Source organism: Numenius arquata, chromosome Z, assembly GCF_964106895.1.
Source record: "Numenius arquata chromosome Z, bNumArq3.hap1.1, whole genome shotgun sequence".
NCBI lineage: Eukaryota > Metazoa > Chordata > Aves > Charadriiformes > Scolopacidae > Numenius > Numenius arquata.
In genome coordinates, this window is record NC_133616.1 from 22,184,478 (window position 1) to 22,202,121 (window position 17,644).

The following is a 17,644-nucleotide window of genomic DNA, read 5'->3' on the forward strand; positions in this document are numbered from 1 at the left end:
AAATATGCCCAGTGGAGGTAGAGGCATCTTCAGAAAAATACAGATTGCTAGATGGTGCATGAATTTGTGTAAATTATTTTGTCAGCCTTTAGAAGAGGTCACTGGTGGAAGATCACTAGTCTCAACTGCAAAATTTGAGTGAGAGCAGCCTGTGGCCAAAGCACTGATTGATGTAAATCTAGTCACTCCAGTTCACACTACACTAATTCAGATAGAGTTGCTCTGAATTGACTCTCTGCTGATGACATTGACTGTGTAAAAATGCTCCTTTGGAAGCACCTCAGTCTTACACAGCTGTAACTCTTACTTGTGATGGAAATGCCTTTAGTGCTTTAAGACTTTGGATTTGTTTGGGGATTTCTTTTACTCTTTGTTTAGCTTTGCAGAGCCATCACAGCTCAGAGGCACCGAGGTGATGAATTTCCTCATGTTCATCAATAGCAGCGCTCACTAGCAGTCACTTAAACCTGAGCAAGATTGCTGAAGGTACAGGAATTACACAGGTGTTTTGGGGAAAGTGGTTTTAACATCACAGTTGTAGAAATACTACGCAAAGTCTAATTTTCCGTGTAAAAGCATTCTAATACAGCTGCTGAGATGGGAGGAAAAAAAACTCACCATGATTTTAACATTTTAAAATACTATTTATTTAAATACCTTTTCATAGGCTGTAATTTCTAAGTGCTTAAGACTACTGAGGAGAAATCTAAGTCTATTTTAAAGAATGTTTAGATTAAAGCCAAGACATCCTAATCAGGACAAAGCACAAATCCAAAACCCTGTGCAGTAGTCCTCTCCCCTGGACCTATGAATCTCTCTTCTTTATATAGAACATAATGATTTCTTTCCTTGCTGTTTGCAGGTGCTCCTGACCCAACAGCGGGTGCTAGCATAGATGATGAAAACTGCTGGCATTTGGATGAGGAACAGGTCCAAGAACAGGTTAAACTCTTCCTCTCCCAAGGCGGATACCACGGATCAGGGAAGCAGCTCAATTTGCTTTTTGCAAAGGTGTGTTGAGTACTCTAAACCTTCCCTTTTTTCTCTCCCCCATTTCCCAAGCCAGTCTGTACTTGTTCAGTCTTACTCAAAGTCCTGTTGTTCTAAAACAAGACAAAGCCTTGGGAACACGATGGCAATTTAATAATGAGTTGTACAGCAATGGACTGCAATCTGATGTGTCTTGAGATCAGTTTAAGGATATGAAGTAACACTTCAACCATCTGCAGCTTTGCTGTTCTCTTCCTTCCCACCCCCAAAATGTTGGAGAAGACTGTAGAAATTAGTCTTGCAGCAGCTTACATAATACGCTTGTGGATTACTTGTGAAAGAAGTGTCTCTGAAGAATTGCAATGTGATACTGAAACCTAAAATTGTTAAAATTGGGAAGTCAGTACTTTTTTCTACTTAAAAATTTCACATCACATCTATAAATTACTTTGCTGATTTAATGGAGGTGGAATATCTAACACTGCAGCATATTGACTGTACTGTGATTTCATTGTATTTTCAAGTTTGTATTAAAAGACTCATTTCCTAGGTGCGAGAGATGCTAAAGATGAGAGATTCAAATGGAGCTCGCATGTTGACGTTGATAACAGAACAGTTCATGGCTGACCCTCGTCTGTCGCTTTGGAGACAACAAGGAACTACAATGACTGACAAGTATAGGCAGCTCTGGGATGAACTGGGTAAATGCACAGACTTCAAAATCATTTAGGTGTTCATATGTATAATGAAGAAACAATTACATATTTGGGGGGAAGAGAAACTTTATTGTGGTACTAGGGAAAGCAGGTTAGAGTTTGCTGCATTTTTGCTTGTTCAGTTAAGGTTGGGTGAAATTGAATTTCTGATCTACAGCATGAGACAACTGCAGTTGGAGGAGAGGAACTATGTTATGAAACAAGCACAATTGCACCAGGTTGTAAGTACCTGAGGATCTAAAAAGAATAAAGCAAAAAGTGGAAACATAGCTCCACAACTGAGGGTAAGTATATAAGCCACTAGTGCTAAACTGGAAAGGTTAAGGAAGAAATCGATTCACAGCTAAAGAGAAATAGAAGGCAGAAAGAGAAGATTCATTAAGAGTATGAGAAGATAGCAACAAAAGAAAGAAGTCCATTGCTGAGCAGAAAAGAAGATCAAATAACAGAGGGCTAAAACAATTAACACTGCTTTACAGGAAAGGTCAGTTGTGACCAGATACATGACATAAGTGTACAATGGAGAGAGGAAAACACAGGCTGAAATAGGAAAGGGATGTTTGAACTGGTAAGATTTGAGGACACTTGCTCTAAAGTGTTCCAGAAACTCAATAATACAGTTTTAAACTACTGCTTCAAAAGTTCTCAAAATCTGTAGGAATTTGTGGTAGGGAGGTAGAGAAATTCAAAACAACTTGAACGTAAATGTCACCAATATATCAAGGTGGGTAGGTGAGTGGAAATAATATTAGGTAAATAAAAGCTTTCCTGGGTATAAGGTACTATAACAAACTACTAACCAGTTGGTGTGTTAAGTGTGTAGAAGATAAAAGCGATAAGAGACAGCCTGGGTTATTTAAAATACAATGGTAAATCTAATTTGTTTCTCTAAAAGATAATTTTCTGTGTGTGTGACTGAAGGGATTAATGTGTGTATCTTAGCTGTAGTAAGCTTTTGGATGCTGTCTTGGAGGCTTACTTAAAGCAAGCTGAAGACACACAGCCTAAAGGGAATCACCTTGTCGTTCATGGAACTTGGAGTAGTTAGTCTAGTCTGGAAAAACACTTCAAATCTAGACTTACCAGAGTCTGTCTTGAGATGTTCTTTACAATATTGCTATGCCTGACCTATGTGGCATGGAACATAGAAATAAATATTAAATAATAAACAAGCAAACAAAAAGCCTTACAGATAATGCCCTATGGGACATTACGTAAACACTGCAGAGAGTCAAAGACCTTAATGCTCTTCATATAGTTTAAAGGTCCAAAATCAAGCTAAATGAAATTTAATCCAAACAAAAATATCATGCTTCATTTAGAAAGGAAGTGACAAAAGGAAAACTTAAGTTTTTCACTGTTTAAGATGACCATGATTGATTGCATGTTGACTGGTGGTCTAAGACTCGATATAACCTGTTTAGCATGGAGTATGTTCACTCTAAATGAAGCATTAGGCTAATAAAGCACTAGCTATCTAGGTGAAGTTAAAGACTTCTGTGGTGGAAAGCCTTTATATCAGAGCAGGCAAAACTCTGTCAGAGAGTGTAGGTATAACTACTTGTCTTCAAGTGTAATGCCCTTTTAGTATGTCATTTTTATGATGCCTTGGCTTGTTGGGGAGTAACAGTTTTTGCCAAGCAGGGCATGTGCTTAGCTGGACATGTATGCAACAAAATTGAATCCCACCATACTGAAAACTGGAGGGTCTCATGCTTCCTTGCTTATGTGGGTTGAGCTGGTAGGTGTGGGAGAGGTGGAAATGTGTTCTCCATCTGTTACCTGTAGCAGTGTTACCACACGCTGCTAATAAACATAAAAGGTTTTGTTGAATTTCCTTAGTGGCTCTTCTTGTTTCACCAGTTTCATATTAACATAATTTCTTGACAGCACCTATCTGAAGGTAGAGGATGTGGAATCTCTCTGCCTGCAGCATAGAATACTGTTTTAGATTAATTGAATTGATTAATTTACCTTGTTTAATCAGAACTATAGGTGCCAGTCCCAAAAAGACACCATGAACTGCCAGTCTCACCACTACCTCAGCTGCTGTATTTGCAATCTGAGGCAGACGCTGAGGCAGACGCATTACAAATACACTTCACTCGCTTCAGGTGTGCAATAGGCTAAAGGTAGAACTTCGTTCTTCCAAGTCCAGCTTATGTTGCTAAACTATCCGCTTCTTCCCCGCACCAGTAGGATTCCTTCCACTGGTGCTTAGCAAGTTCACTCAAAGTTGTGGTTAATTGGATGAATCTCTCAGCTTGACTCCTACCTTGTGTGAAATTTACAAGCTGCTGCCATGTTTTTGCTAGGGTTTTGCCTTGAGTTTCACTCAAATTAAACATATCCCTTTTCCTGGGTGAAATGTATATCTCCAAAAAAAAAAGTGAATGTGTGAAAGTTGAGGGCAATTTTAAGGGAGACCAGGATTAGAATAGCAAGGTGCAGAAGGAGGAGCAGGGTGGTCCTGACAACATATGATCTGTGCCAGTAGTGGCAGAGATAGCTCGGACACTGGGTTTAAGGAGGTGATATTATGTTCTAGAATAATGTTGGCTCCCTGTCTTGTCATCTTCTAGCATGTCAGAGAACTAAAATATCAAAAAGGAGAGCAAGGCATACCTTTGCGTGGTTAACTTTTTGTACTGTCTGTTCAGAGTAATCTGGGAGTGGCATATATGTATGTCTTTAAAAAAATATTTTATCTATGATCTCATTTATTTTACAGGTAGGTAGCAATTTAACATTGTAGTTATGGAGAATTTTAGGACATAAAAAATATGTAAATATAGACTCTGCTTAATAAAGGCTTGCTTGCTTGCCCTGGTATGCTGTCTGCCAACTGCTAGGCATATGGCCACTTTGTCAGTTCCATCTTGGCATAGGTTTTTAAGCATACTTAAGTAACTTCAGCTTTGTTTGTTGACTGGCTCACTTGAGCCTTTCATTAGAACTTAATTGATGCTTCCTGTCTGACATTGGGCATTGGCAAGGGTACTGGAAAGACACACTGGGCTCTAATCAGAGTTCCTGCTGAAGTCTATGGCAAACTGTTGACTTCAGTGGAAGTCAGATTGGGTTTGAATGTTTGGAGGTGCTGATTTAAAAAAAAAAAAAAAAAAAAACCCAACCAACCAAAAACACAAAAAAACCCCCCAAAAACCCAACCCAAACCAAAAAAACAGCCCACTTAAAACCCACATATACTTCACATCTAAATGTGAACCTGGTGATGTTCTAATACAAAGTCCTAATTCTGTAAACAATTCATGATTCAAAAGCCTCAAGTTAACAAAAAAGCCTTACACATAACTAGATAGTTGTTCTTTAAAGCCTTTAGATTGGGAGGAAAAATAAAATAATTATGCTTAACAGATTCCCCTGTTGTACATCAAATAATGCGTTGAGCTAAATGCTACTTACAGAACTCCAAAGGTGTAGTACTGGAAAGATCAAGATTACAGGTCAAAGCTATAAGGCTTGCTCGTAGACTTCTTATACTAGAAGAATTTAGATGCAACTTCAGTGATGCACTGGTGCACAGTTCCAACTTGGCACAGTAATACATGAATGTGCTTTCTGGAGTTGGAATTCTTCATGTTGTTGCTGTTTAAATGGTGTCTCAGTAGGTGAATTTCACATGCTGATCTTTAAGTGTTTAACTCTTGGTGACTGTGGTTGAAGACTTCAGTATATCAGAATGATTAATTGTCAGAAGCCCCTGGTTTCCCTTTTTAATTAAATTGCATTGGTAAAATGGGGGGATATGGAAATGCACAGTAAATATCTGCTGATGCCTGTTGAGCTGAGGTCTCTGATTTGATGAGAAGGTCAGTTAACCTTCTTTGGGGTCTAGAGGGAAAAAATGGACCATGCAATCTTACTACAGCAGAAATTTGTTAATATTCATCCATGAAAAATTAAGTAAAAGTTGCTGTGTTCTCTACAAAAGTGAAAAGATTTCCTTAAAAAAAAAGGGGAAAATTTGACTTTGTGGCCTGGCCCAGGGACTGTGATGGCTGCGAGGCTCTGCTTTGGAATTAAACATTGAGCACTGCCAGATGCCAGACATCAGGAAGAGGCTGAGTTTTGCCGGCAAATGGGATCTGCAAGTTAATTGGTGTTTTCTGCAGGCTTCTGGCTGTGAAATGAAATTGGAAGCCCTTTAGCCACATGGATAATGCAGGACCTGAATACAAATGTCACATGTCACCACCAGGGCCCACTGTGAAACAATAGTGTTCCCACTCAAACACTGCGCCATTACAGATCATTTAAATATGGGGATTACATTTAAACTAAAAGCCCCATTTGCCTTTTACTGCAATTTAAATGTCCTCTTAGCAAAAGCTAAGTGACAAATTAAATGAAAAAAGTGCCCACATTTTTAAAGCTGTAATGCAAAACAACCTTTTATTGCTTCTCATGTGCCACGAATGAATCATTATACTTGTCAACCCTAAACCAAGCCATAATTGGAGCAGCTACTGTTATCAAAGCGGGGCTGCTCTTGTGACAGCTTAATAAAGCTGAAACTGTTAAATTAAATCCCAGATGCTTAATCTGATGAAAGCAGTCAAGTAGAAGAATCTAAGACAAGTATCTACTGCTTGGTGGAGTGACGGAGCCCAACAGCTTGTCAACACGTAGATTACAGGATCAGATTTTCTTTGTGAACTACCATTTTCAGTATCTTTATATCCTCTTGCTTTCCTTCATGGTGCAGAAACTCCACATAATTTACATGTTTCAAAACAAACATTTCTAGTGGATTTCCTCCATTTTGATATTTAAGAACAGTTTAAGGAGGAGGAGAGCTGGATGTTTTTAAGTCAAGAATTAGTTTCTTGCTGAACAAAAATATGATGGCTGTGTCATGAGGAAGAGGGTGTGCCTCAAGAGCTCTTGCAAGGCAGGGCAGTGGATAAAATTGGCGAATGTATTCTGGGTTTGCATCATGCTGATTCTGGTCTCTGTTGGTCCTCTTATTTTATGATGTTGAGGAGAACTTAAAAGGTATTCTGTACTTCCAGCTGGGTAGTCTCCGCATTTTAATGCATAAGCTTCTCCTGTCTACTTCAACCACTTACTGGTATCTAAAGTTTTTAAATGTAGGAACCTCTCATGATATTGCCATGAGTAACATTCTTAGAATCCTTTCTGTTATGCATACTAAATGGATTATTGTCATAAAGGTGTTTCCTGAGTGGAATAACATGCCTTTGCCTTAGCAGTTCTAGAGGTCTGCATAGTTTTTCACTAGCACTTTAGCACTTAGCCCTGTTGTGGGCTGCTTTTTAAATCTTGGAACAGCCTGATGATCTACTTAAGTTCACATTTGCTCATATTTTGGCCACTTTTTGGATTAGAGGGATACATTTTTGTGTTAAATTTTAAAACTGAAATATTTTACAAGATCATATCATGTGGAGAAATAGTACAATATATGTCCTGAAGGATCTTGCCTAAATTTTTTTTAGTAACACTTTGCTCCTCATCTAAAACTTAATTCTAAATGTTGAGTTTAGTCAAGGAATCATTATAGATTAATTAAGAGAGATTTAATTACCATTTTGCCATGAGCAAACTAATGATTGAGTGTTAAATAATGCATTTTTGATTTAGAAACCACTCAGTTTTTCTGATGAAAGTTTATATTCATCTCTAGAAAACAACAAGTTAGATTCTTTTAACCTTAACTAAATGAAGCTATTCTCCATCTGTGTTCCTATCTCAGGCATTCCTTCCCTTTGCAATTAGAGAGACAAACTTCTATGAATGGGACATGCCAGCTGTTCTAAACAGATTATCTCTGCTCAGTACTTAAGTGGAGGGGGAAAAAAGGACAAAAGCAGCCAGGGTTGTTGCCAGTATGCCCCTAGAGAAATTCCTTCCTGATGCCAGATTTCAAGACTACTTCAGGGCTGCTATGGAAAAGAATCACTAAAGTTAAGCATTCATTACAGCTTTTGTGCTCTAATACCATTTTAGTAGAGCTGCATACTTCATGAAATCCCTTTAGGATCAGCTATGCAATAGAAACATTCACTTTTCCCCATATTTTATGGTATTTAAAAAATGGTACAGCAAGGCTCTGAGTTTCAAATTTGAGTGCCAAGCTTATATCCATACTTTCATTATTTTTTTGAGTATCCAAAGCTCTAATTGCGTCATGTTTGGCTTTAAAGCTAAGGAGAGTACCAGTGCCCTGCACCTGTAGAAAATGAAGTTAACTTCAAATTTCTAAGTTTAGATTAATCAGTTACACATAGTACAAATACGTTTCTGATGTGAAGTGAAAGCTGTAGGAAGACTTATGTTTCAAAGGGGGTGGAAAGTGGCTTTGCACCACTTTCCTTGGACTTTCAATGCGGGAGTTCTAGGTAGAGTGATATCTTACACATATTTGTGTCTTCAACTGTATCATACCCAGTAGACTGTCTTTGCTAAACTGATAATCCTTCTCTTACTTTCATTTTGTTTAGTCTTAACTGCCATGGTGTGGTTGCCATACATTTACAAAACACATGTACCTTCGGTTGATGCACTTCAGGTTACACCTAGTCTTCCACATGATAAGCTGTTAATATATGTCAGTGTATCAAAATGATTTGTGCTATTGGAGGCAGTAAATTAACAGTACTTCTGAGTTCATGTCAGAGGACAGTTTTGCTGCACTAGGGCCTGAGTTATGGGTGGCAACTTAAAGAAATTGCTATCATGGCCCTAGAGTGTCTCGGTGTTGCTATCACTTTCATTTCCCTGGTGAATGAAGCCAGGCTGCAGTTCTGTGAAGGTGGGTTCTGTACATCTTCTCTGAGGATGATTTCCTTCCTCCATTATTGGCATGTGCCATAATGGTATTTGAAATGAGGGTATATGAGGCCAGAGTATGACAGTAAGTGGGAGCTATTTTCAAAGAGGGTATTCTTTCCTGTGACATTTATCAGATTTGAAGAATAATGGTGAAAGTAATTAACTTTAGTCTATAACCATAGCTTGAGGGGCTTATTTTTAATGCCATACAGAAAGTTTGGGTTCCCATTTAGTTCAGTTGGATGGAAAGTACTTTTCCAACAGGAGCCAAATTTTTTGAAGTACCCACATTAAAACAGTTTTTGAAGTTCTTATTCTTAAGCTGTTGAACTGATTGACTTATAAATGTCCTAAAAAATAGTTCTGTATTGGAACTGGTACAAAACTCATTGTGGCCTGAACTGAACTGAAAAATTGGTAAAGCAAATTAAAGTGAAAGTTGCAAGAATCTCAGTTGGCTCAGGTCTGTCAAAGCAAGACAAAGGAAATCCTTCATAATTTAGCATAACTATGTAGACTAAAAAATGTATAGGGAAGACACTTCTGCCAAGCAAACAAAAGTTAGCTGAAAATTGTAATTGGAGCTGGACAAATTTAACTAGAAAACTAGAAATAAGCTTAGAATTTTGAATTGCAGTAGCCAGGCAGTAGATCAGCTAATCAGGAGCTGTGCTAAATTCTTGTATTAGAAACCTTAATTAAAGTATTCTGGTTTTGTGAAAACTTAACAATCACTTTTGGACTGGAAGATGAAAGTAACTCGGGAAATCTCTGAGTAGGAAAAAATTCAGACTAGACAATCATAATGTGTTCTTCTGCCCAGTTACAGTGTGTTATTTACATTCTGTAAGCATAGCTGTGGCAATCACTTTTTTTTCTAAATTTCCCTCTATGCAAGGGACTGTTTACATTGCTCTACTTTTCATAAGAAAACAAGAGGTATTTCCATCCCTTTCTTTTATGAATGTCTTTCGTTTGATGAACTTACCAAACTTTCCAGTTTTGCATCTTCCTAAAAAAATTAACCATGAGAGGAATTCATTCATCTCAGTGATAAATTTAAATAGAGGTAGGTTAGGGTATTTATAGTTAGTAGTCACATTAACTTTTTTTTTCCTGAAAATTGTGAAAGTATCTGAAAATAGACTATGACTGCTGAGAATATATTACCAGTTAAAATATTTGATAAAATATCTGACCTCTGTTTTGGTCAGGAGTACACTTCATGTTTACCACTTAGCTGTAAATATTGGCAGCCACTTAAAATTGTGAAGAATCATATTAAGATACACATAAAGGAGTATTTTTGTACTATTTGTTCTAGTATTAGCAATGCTTGTACCTTCAGTTGATTATGAACAAACGAATGGTTTTGTGAATATTAGGGAGGTTAATCAGAGATGTTAATTTGTAATTACTTCGTGTTCCTCTACCTTTGTAGATGAATATCCCATGCCTTGCTACAGTGGCTAGGTTATAGGGTACTGTAGGTGCATAGAGGGGCATCTAATGGACATGTGACAGATCCTAAGTGCTCTCTTAGGGAGATTGTAGTCTTAGGATATGATACTGTAAACTGCACCTTTCAAGCAATTTTATGCTCTTATATGAAACCCTTTGGTCAAGTGGCAGAGTATCTGCAAAGATGCAGAAGTTTTTAAAGCAAACTCAAAAAGGCATAACCCAGAACAACGGGCTCATGCAAATGACAGAAGTGCTTTGTTCTTTTTTTCCATTGTGCTAAAAGCTGAAAATGTAGGAAGATGGGAGCAGGAGATTTTTGTTGCTTGGCACACAGAGATCAGAGCATGTAGTTGATGATAGCTTAGAATAGAAACTCAATATGTAAATACCGGTATCCTTTCATGTGCCTTTAACCCTTGGAGCAGCAGTATGCAGCAAGAGAGAAGGGGAAGCTTAAGGAATTAGGGATTATTTTTTTTTTTTTGTCCATGGGTTACAGCTCCACTCCCTCTAATGCACATTCAGAGTTTTGTGTGCAGAAGGGCAATGATTCCTTCTTGCCATCAGTGCTGCAGGTAATCTATTGCATTAATCAGCCAGCTAGTGTGAAATGCATGGGGAGTGATTATACTATCATACACAATACAGTCAGCATGAAGCACTTGTCAAGACCAATACATCAAAGTTTAATTCAGTAATAGAATGAATTAGAGCAAAATGAAACATTCTGTTCTTCAAGAAACACAGCACCCATAGAAAGCCTGTTTTTTCTGAAGGCTGCACAGAGAAACCAGGATGCATTAAGGAACTGTTTTTATGAATAAAATTGCAACTTGGATCCAACTGAATACTGAGAGTACTTTTCCTTGGGGTTCTTATCGAGGAGAGAACAGCACTGAAGTGCTTTGCCTATCTTCACTATTCCATAAAAGCAACTGTTTAATTGGAGCATTCTCCAGTGGGACTTCTGATTGTGCTTTGTTCTAATGGAGATCTCTCCGTGCCTGGAGGAGGAAGGTGGCTTTGCCAGTCATTCTGAAGGCACTTGCCCTTCTCATTGAGAAGCAGTAAATACCATACACTACCTTCTTTGAGGTTTCCAAGTGGCTGTCCCAGTGAAAGTGTATATGTGTTTAAAAAACAGGTGTAAACCACTTTAAAATCCTTTGCTGACACTTCTACTTGAAAGGGGTCATAGGTTCTGCTGTTTCTGTTCTGGCACTTCCAATGCTGGAAAATGATGCTTTTGTCATAGAACTGATTAGGCTCAAATGGGGCACAGTGGCAAGTGTACAGCAAGCGCTGAAGCTGATTTGTCTGTTGCACAAACCTGGCTCCATTTTCTTTGAAATGTTCAAATGCTACTAACCTGGTAGCTTATGGGTGTTTATTTTTTAAGAAAGAGATGTACTTTAATGGGGAGGGCAAAGAAATGTCACAGTAGTTGTATATCTGTTTCTTACATATTTTAAGTTTACAAATTAATGGATTGAACTTAAGTATATTAAATGCAAAATTTCAAAGCAAAGGCCAGGTCTCAGCTGTGTTTATACAGGTATTGTAAATGCTGACCCAAGGTTAGCTACACAGCAGGCCTGACAAGTTAGTGCAATATTTCTAGTAAAAGCAGATTTCATGGGAAGACTGTAATCAGTCAAGCAGAACCGTATGCTGGCTCTTCAGTCATGGTCAGTGTCCTAGTCCCTCACTAACACTGTTTCCATCACCACCTTCCCATTTACTGGAGCAAGAGTGAAATATAATGGGATTTATGAAAACTGAGCAATGCTTAATCTCTCGGGGGGAGTCTGTATACATTCCTTGCTCTTCCTTTGGCTTTATGAATATATGCATACACAGGATGTGTAATTACAGCAACATCTACGTTTACAGTGACTGAATACTTCTTTGTTTTCCAATTAGCATATTTACATCCTGATCAGTGTAAAGGCATGCTGTCCCTTTCTCCCCCATGAATTCAAAGGTATGGCTGTCTACTGAGATACACAAAAGTACTTACATTCCCCTCTATGTAGAAGGCAGGCATGCATTGTGTGCAGCAGCAGTGTAACTTTTTTTTTTGTGGTGTAAGGCACGCTAAAGAGGAATGACAACTGTGGATTTTCAAAAGGAGGGCTGTCTGAACCAAAAGTCTGTTTGGGCAAAGCTGTTTTTTTCTAGGTCCAAGAGAATTAGAGCTGAACCAAAATAGGCAATTCCTCATGGCAGTATAACAGTTCTAATACTCATTCCTTTGTGAAATTAATATCAAATTGCAGTCACAGCATGTTTTATTTTCCAGTTATCTTCTGGGGGAAAAGATTTGGTATATTGGGTTGTGATCATTTTGCCACTGTGCCGTGAGGAATTTGGTATTGGAAAGACATAGGTAACAGTCAAGGAATACAAATCAGAACTTACTTTTGGTTTAGTAGTGTGTAGTTCCAGGGGAAAGATGTGTCAGGCTGCTGAGAATCAGTATGAAAAGATAGCTGGTACCTGGGGAAAGAGAGACAGGAAGAAGAGAGTGAGCTGTGTTAGAGAGAAAAACAAACTGTGTAAACACAAAGTGATTCTCTGAGTTTTGGTTTGTTTTGGGTTTTTTGTGGCTTTTTTTTTTTTCCTCATTTAATGAGACATGCTAATAGTGCAGGTGGTATTGGTGACATCGTTAAACCTAGTCAAACAGGTAAACTTGAGAATGCCAGGAATGTATTTTGGGAAGCTTCTTTTGAGTATAGACTCTTGCCAACAGCAGTTTCCAGGCTGAAGTCACTAGAAATGGATTTAGGTATGTTCCCCACAGATTACAACTAGCTGCCCTTCATTTTTCTTTAAGTCTTATCCGTGGTAAGGGACAAGTGTGATGAGCTGATGAGCAGTCTCCTGGTATGGGAGACATTAGGCAAAAAATAGAGAATCTCTTGTTTGTGGTCAGCGTAAACCTTCAGGTTGGTGGTGACATTTAAGGGCCAGCTCAGGGAGACTTCCATGGAGCAGCACCACAGTGAAATTATAAAAATATACTCCATGGTCCTTCCAGTTTGCATGTAATAAAAGCCTGGGCACTAGTGAAATTTTTCCTTAGACTTTTCAGCGCTAGGAGCAGGACAGGAACCGGTGAATTGAAAGAGCCAGAATGGAGCAGATGTCAAGGGAGGGGGAAGGTGTTTAGGGGGCAGGGGGAGGAAGAAATATGAATACAGGCAAGCGTGCACACACGCGAGATGTGGAGGGGAGGAGGAGGGAGGAATCACCCACACAAAAAAGCCCAACCAAAAAACCCAGAAACCCAAATAGGCTGAAGAGTGTGGGGTCATTGGCATTATGCATCCTTCTCCCAGATGGCAGCCTTTGTAGCGCTACAGGAGCTGAGCCTGAGGCTCTTTCTGTTCCCTTCTCTTCTCATGGGGAAGTTTTGTCTCACACTCCTCTTCCTGCAGGGAATTGGGCAGCCGTGAAAGCTGGGTGAGATCTCAGATCTGCATGCAGCTCGCCCTGAAGTCCCTGCGTGCAGTTGGGCTCTATTGAAATTTTAAGTGGTTTGTGTGTAAGGTTTATTAGAAATACTCTTGTTCTTGTGCATCATTTACATAAAAATAGCCTGGGTTTTTGAGACAATTGCTGCTAACGATGACGTTATGCTTGACATAGTTTTCCTCTTTAAACCAAAGAAGTTTTTAAAGGATTTTTGAACTTTGGGGTATCTCTTCCCTCTCCTGCCTCTTCGACATACCGAACTCATAGTGGAGCTTCTGAAGGCAGAAAGTGAATTGCTTTGCCTCTAGCAGTGTTTCTAAGACGTTGAAAAAGAAAAGGCCACTCATTTTCTAGGGGCATGGTGTAATCAGTAACAGTAAGTGTTCCACTTTGCTGGGTGATTGAAGTACTAAATGCAGATAAGGTCTTCCACTTTGCTTTTGCTTCAGTCTGAAAACACTGGGAATCCGGTTACAAAGTATTAACTTGTTTTGGGTGTTGGTTTTTTTTTTTTTTTTTGTTAGATCCCTAAGGGTACACTGTCTCCTTACTGCTCTCAAGTGATACTTGATTTTGAAAGTAAATAAGCAAGTTAACTATTCTCCAAGGCTTCCCAATATGCCCTATCTTCTGTTTTGTTTTGCAGACTGCAAGAAATGTAGTTGTTCTGTCTTAGTGCTGGATGCATTGATGCTTAATAGTAAGAACCAGTTGTAATTTGACTCTGGAGAGTGAAGCATGTTAGCGAGTGTGTCTAAAGAAAGTCATATGATTTGTTTTTACAAGAGGTTTTTAAAAATGGTATTGGTCTTATTCACTCCCATGGCAAGTTTCAGACTTAAAACACCAAAGCAAAACAAAACCCCAAAACACTTGCTGTACTGTATTTCACTACTGTGCAGTAATAATCTGTAGTAGTGTAGTGTCACTGTGGTGTTCTGCACTGTACCATATCATATTTTGTTGTGGTTTTCAGATTTCTTTGATACTACTTCCCCATTCCATGTTGTTCTGAGTAGCCAGGGGACTTGCAGGATCCTTAAGGATCAAGCTGTGTTTCCACTGGCTCCTGTGCTGTGGCATACTGACATGTGAGTTACTTTAGGAATGAATGTAATGTGATGAGCTGTGCTCTGGGTATCCATTTTGCATTCTTACTTAGCAAAAGAATACTTGAATGTGAGAATTTTATTATCCTAGAAGAACCAGCTGCATTTTTTATTTTTTTTTTTCAGCCTGTCACAAAGATTGCATAGTTGGAGCATATTCTTTAAATCTGTTGTAAGTGTAGTGTATAAGGCACGTTCTTAATGAGCAAATGAACTGTTGCTAAACAGTACTTTCAGATGTCTTCATGCTTCTGTCAAAGTTCACACTGATGAAGAGACAGCTGATTTCAGAGAAAAATCTTTCTATTTGAAAGTTGTTGCTAGAGCCCCTGATATATTTATGCCTGCCCTGCTATGTAGTCTCAGGGAGCAGGTTCCAAAGTGATGGTATGTGTGAAATGTCAGCTCAAATTAGCTTTCCTTTTGAGCTCTGTAAACAGAAAATGTAAAACAAATTTTCTACTGTAACCAAGTTACTGAAGTAATTGCAGTAAAAGTGTCTTATTCCTATTAGACAGCACAAAACTGGTGTTTACTGGATCTCTGAGACCCAAATGTGTTTGGGAATGAATTACGTGATCAGCAGTACTTCTGCTGGGTTCTGAGTGTGAAAATGTTTACAAAATACATGTCTTACTAATGCACTTCTTTGGTTCCTGTAATATGAAGCTGGAAGATACATAGTTCTTGTTCGTAGAAAACAACATTTGCTTCTGGTACAAAAATTAGAAGAAGAACTTGGGTAATTTCCTGCTGTAACTTTTTGTGAATTCTTGTTTGCTTTTGACTGATGTTCCTGTCTGATGAGCCATACATTGTGAACTCTGGATTTTCTAATACAAAAGACCTCTTAATGCCTTTTAATTGAGAAGGTTGGCTTGGAACTGTTTTTCAACTGCTTCAGGTGGGCCACACCAGCTCCAAGATCATACATCAGGAACTCAGTCTGCCTGGTGTTAGACATAGCTGGGAAGCAAGCAGTGTAGCCTTTAAGGGGAGAAAAAAGTGTTACAGTATAGAAGTTTGCAATTAGTCATTGGCTGCCGCATTTTTAATAGAAAACATAATTTAGCAATTTTTTTAAAATCAGGTGCTCTGTGGATGTGTATAGTCTTAAATCCCCACTGCAAGTTGGAGCAGAAGGCCAGTTGGCTAAAACAGCTGAAAAAATGGAACAGTGTGGATGTTTGTCCCTGGGAAGATGGAAACCATGGAAACGAGCTGCCCAATTTAACCAATGCTTTGCCTCAGGGTGCAAATGCTAACCAAGGTGAGCCTAAACATATGCACTGACTGCAACATATAATATAACCTCTATCTTATATACCCTAGCCTTGCAGAATTCAGCACTCTTTCCTGGGACAAGTAACTTTCTTGTTGAGGATTGACCAGCCAAAATTATTTTCACTAATACTATCCTAGCAGAAGGGATAAATAGGTAGTTTTTTTGTGCTGGGGCTGCAATGTTTTCAAAACAAGTATTTGTGTTTAGTTAGGTCTTCTAACTTTTCACTTGGTGCTTCTAAATACATGTTGCATGAAAATTGGATGTCCTTGAAGTATGTCATATAAAAGCCTGTTTCTTTGCTTGACTGTAATCTTGTATTCCTTCTGGTGTTGGGGTTTTTATTTTGTTTGCAGTTACAAAGCCTTTGAGTATCTATTTAAAGAGAGATCTGTTGCAACTGCATTAAACTTGGGTGTGTGAGAAACTAAAGCAGCTATCTGTGAGATGTGCTCTGTATGTACAGTCTGCATCACCAGGTGTTGGGGGGTTGTGCAGTGGCAACACTGCCATCTTGGAGGAGGTGTCTCTTCTTACTCAATATCATGCTTTCTAATCTAAAATGTGATTATCAAATCTGACAGAAGCCTTGTCCAGTCCTCTTCAAGCAAAGATGGCTACTTTGCTAATAACTGGGGAAGATGCAGGATACTTACCTGGCGAAAACCCTCATAATCCTCAAACCCCTCAGTATTTTGATATGTATTTCATATAAGTATGACAAAGTTAAAACTAAATGCATGGGAGGTGGCAGATTTGGACTTAGATGGGTTTTTCCTTGTTCCTTGTTCTTGGAAGATTACCTCTGAAGGAAATGGACTAGTTTCAGTTTTAAATCTCATAGCTAGTCAGGGATAGAAGTTCATTCAACATATAACTCCCTACAGAGGTGTTTTGCTTTCTGTATCTCGTGGTGTTCAGCTCAACCTGGGCAGGCTAGTGGTCACTGACACAGCATCTCAACGTTCATAGACATAGTGCCATGTCAACAGAACGATTTTGCCATAGGAGGTTGTCCAGTAAGGATTATATCAGTCCCATGGCCTCAGTACCTCACTTTCTTTACAGCATTAGTATATGTTTATGACAATAAAAGTTACACAAGTGCTCAAAGTTAATGTTACTTCTCACAGAGAACAACTGAAAATCTTCCATGTGGTGTTTATCTATCTCTCAACCTGGCAGCACTGGGTCTGAGGAGGAGAGACGCTGGGGATGATTGGGTAGCTGTGTGCCATACACTTTCTAGTTTGTTTCTAGGGGAATTCTGTACACGTTGTTGTATGTCCTTCATCTCTAGCTGTTCCCTCTGCAAAGTCCTGTTTAGCATCAGCCACGCTGGTTTGTAGATCTCTCTCTGAATGCAAAGTGAATGGCACATATTTCATCTGAGCCATTGGATAATAATAGCATGTGAAATATCATCTGTGCTCGGTGTAGGGGGGGTAAGGCAGGCTGCTGTCGGTTGGGGGCTGGTGAATAGGTAGAAGACAAGAATACTGTGAATGACTGATTCACATATGAATGAGTAAAAGCTGATGCAGCTTTCTGAACTTGTGAAAATGACAGATTCATCGAACAGGCCACATCGGACGGTGTTCACTCGAGCCATTGAGGCGTGCGATCTGCACTGGCAGGACAGCCACTTACAGCACATTATCAGCAGTGACCTATACACCAACTACTGTTACCATGACGACACTGAAAACTCGCTCTTTGACTCTCACGGGTGGCCCCTCTGGCATGGTAAGTGGCTAAACCGGAAAGACGTTTCCATGACT

The 17,644-nt window shown here is 39.0% G+C and overlaps 1 protein-coding gene across 3 annotated transcripts in view; it reads left to right on the forward strand.

Moving 5' to 3' along the window:
* Positions 1-17,644, forward strand: part of ZSWIM6 (zinc finger SWIM-type containing 6) — a 122,384-nt gene that overhangs the window by 74,114 nt on the left and 30,626 nt on the right. For all 3 annotated transcript variants that reach the window (XM_074166121.1, XM_074166120.1, XM_074166122.1), the window contains exons 3-6: positions 863-1,011; positions 1,541-1,691; positions 15,669-15,848; positions 17,433-17,609. In XM_074166121.1, the coding sequence (XP_074022222.1) occupies positions 863-1,011; positions 1,541-1,691; positions 15,669-15,848; positions 17,433-17,609 (657 nt within the window). The remainder of the gene's footprint in view (positions 1-862; positions 1,012-1,540; positions 1,692-15,668; positions 15,849-17,432; positions 17,610-17,644) is intronic.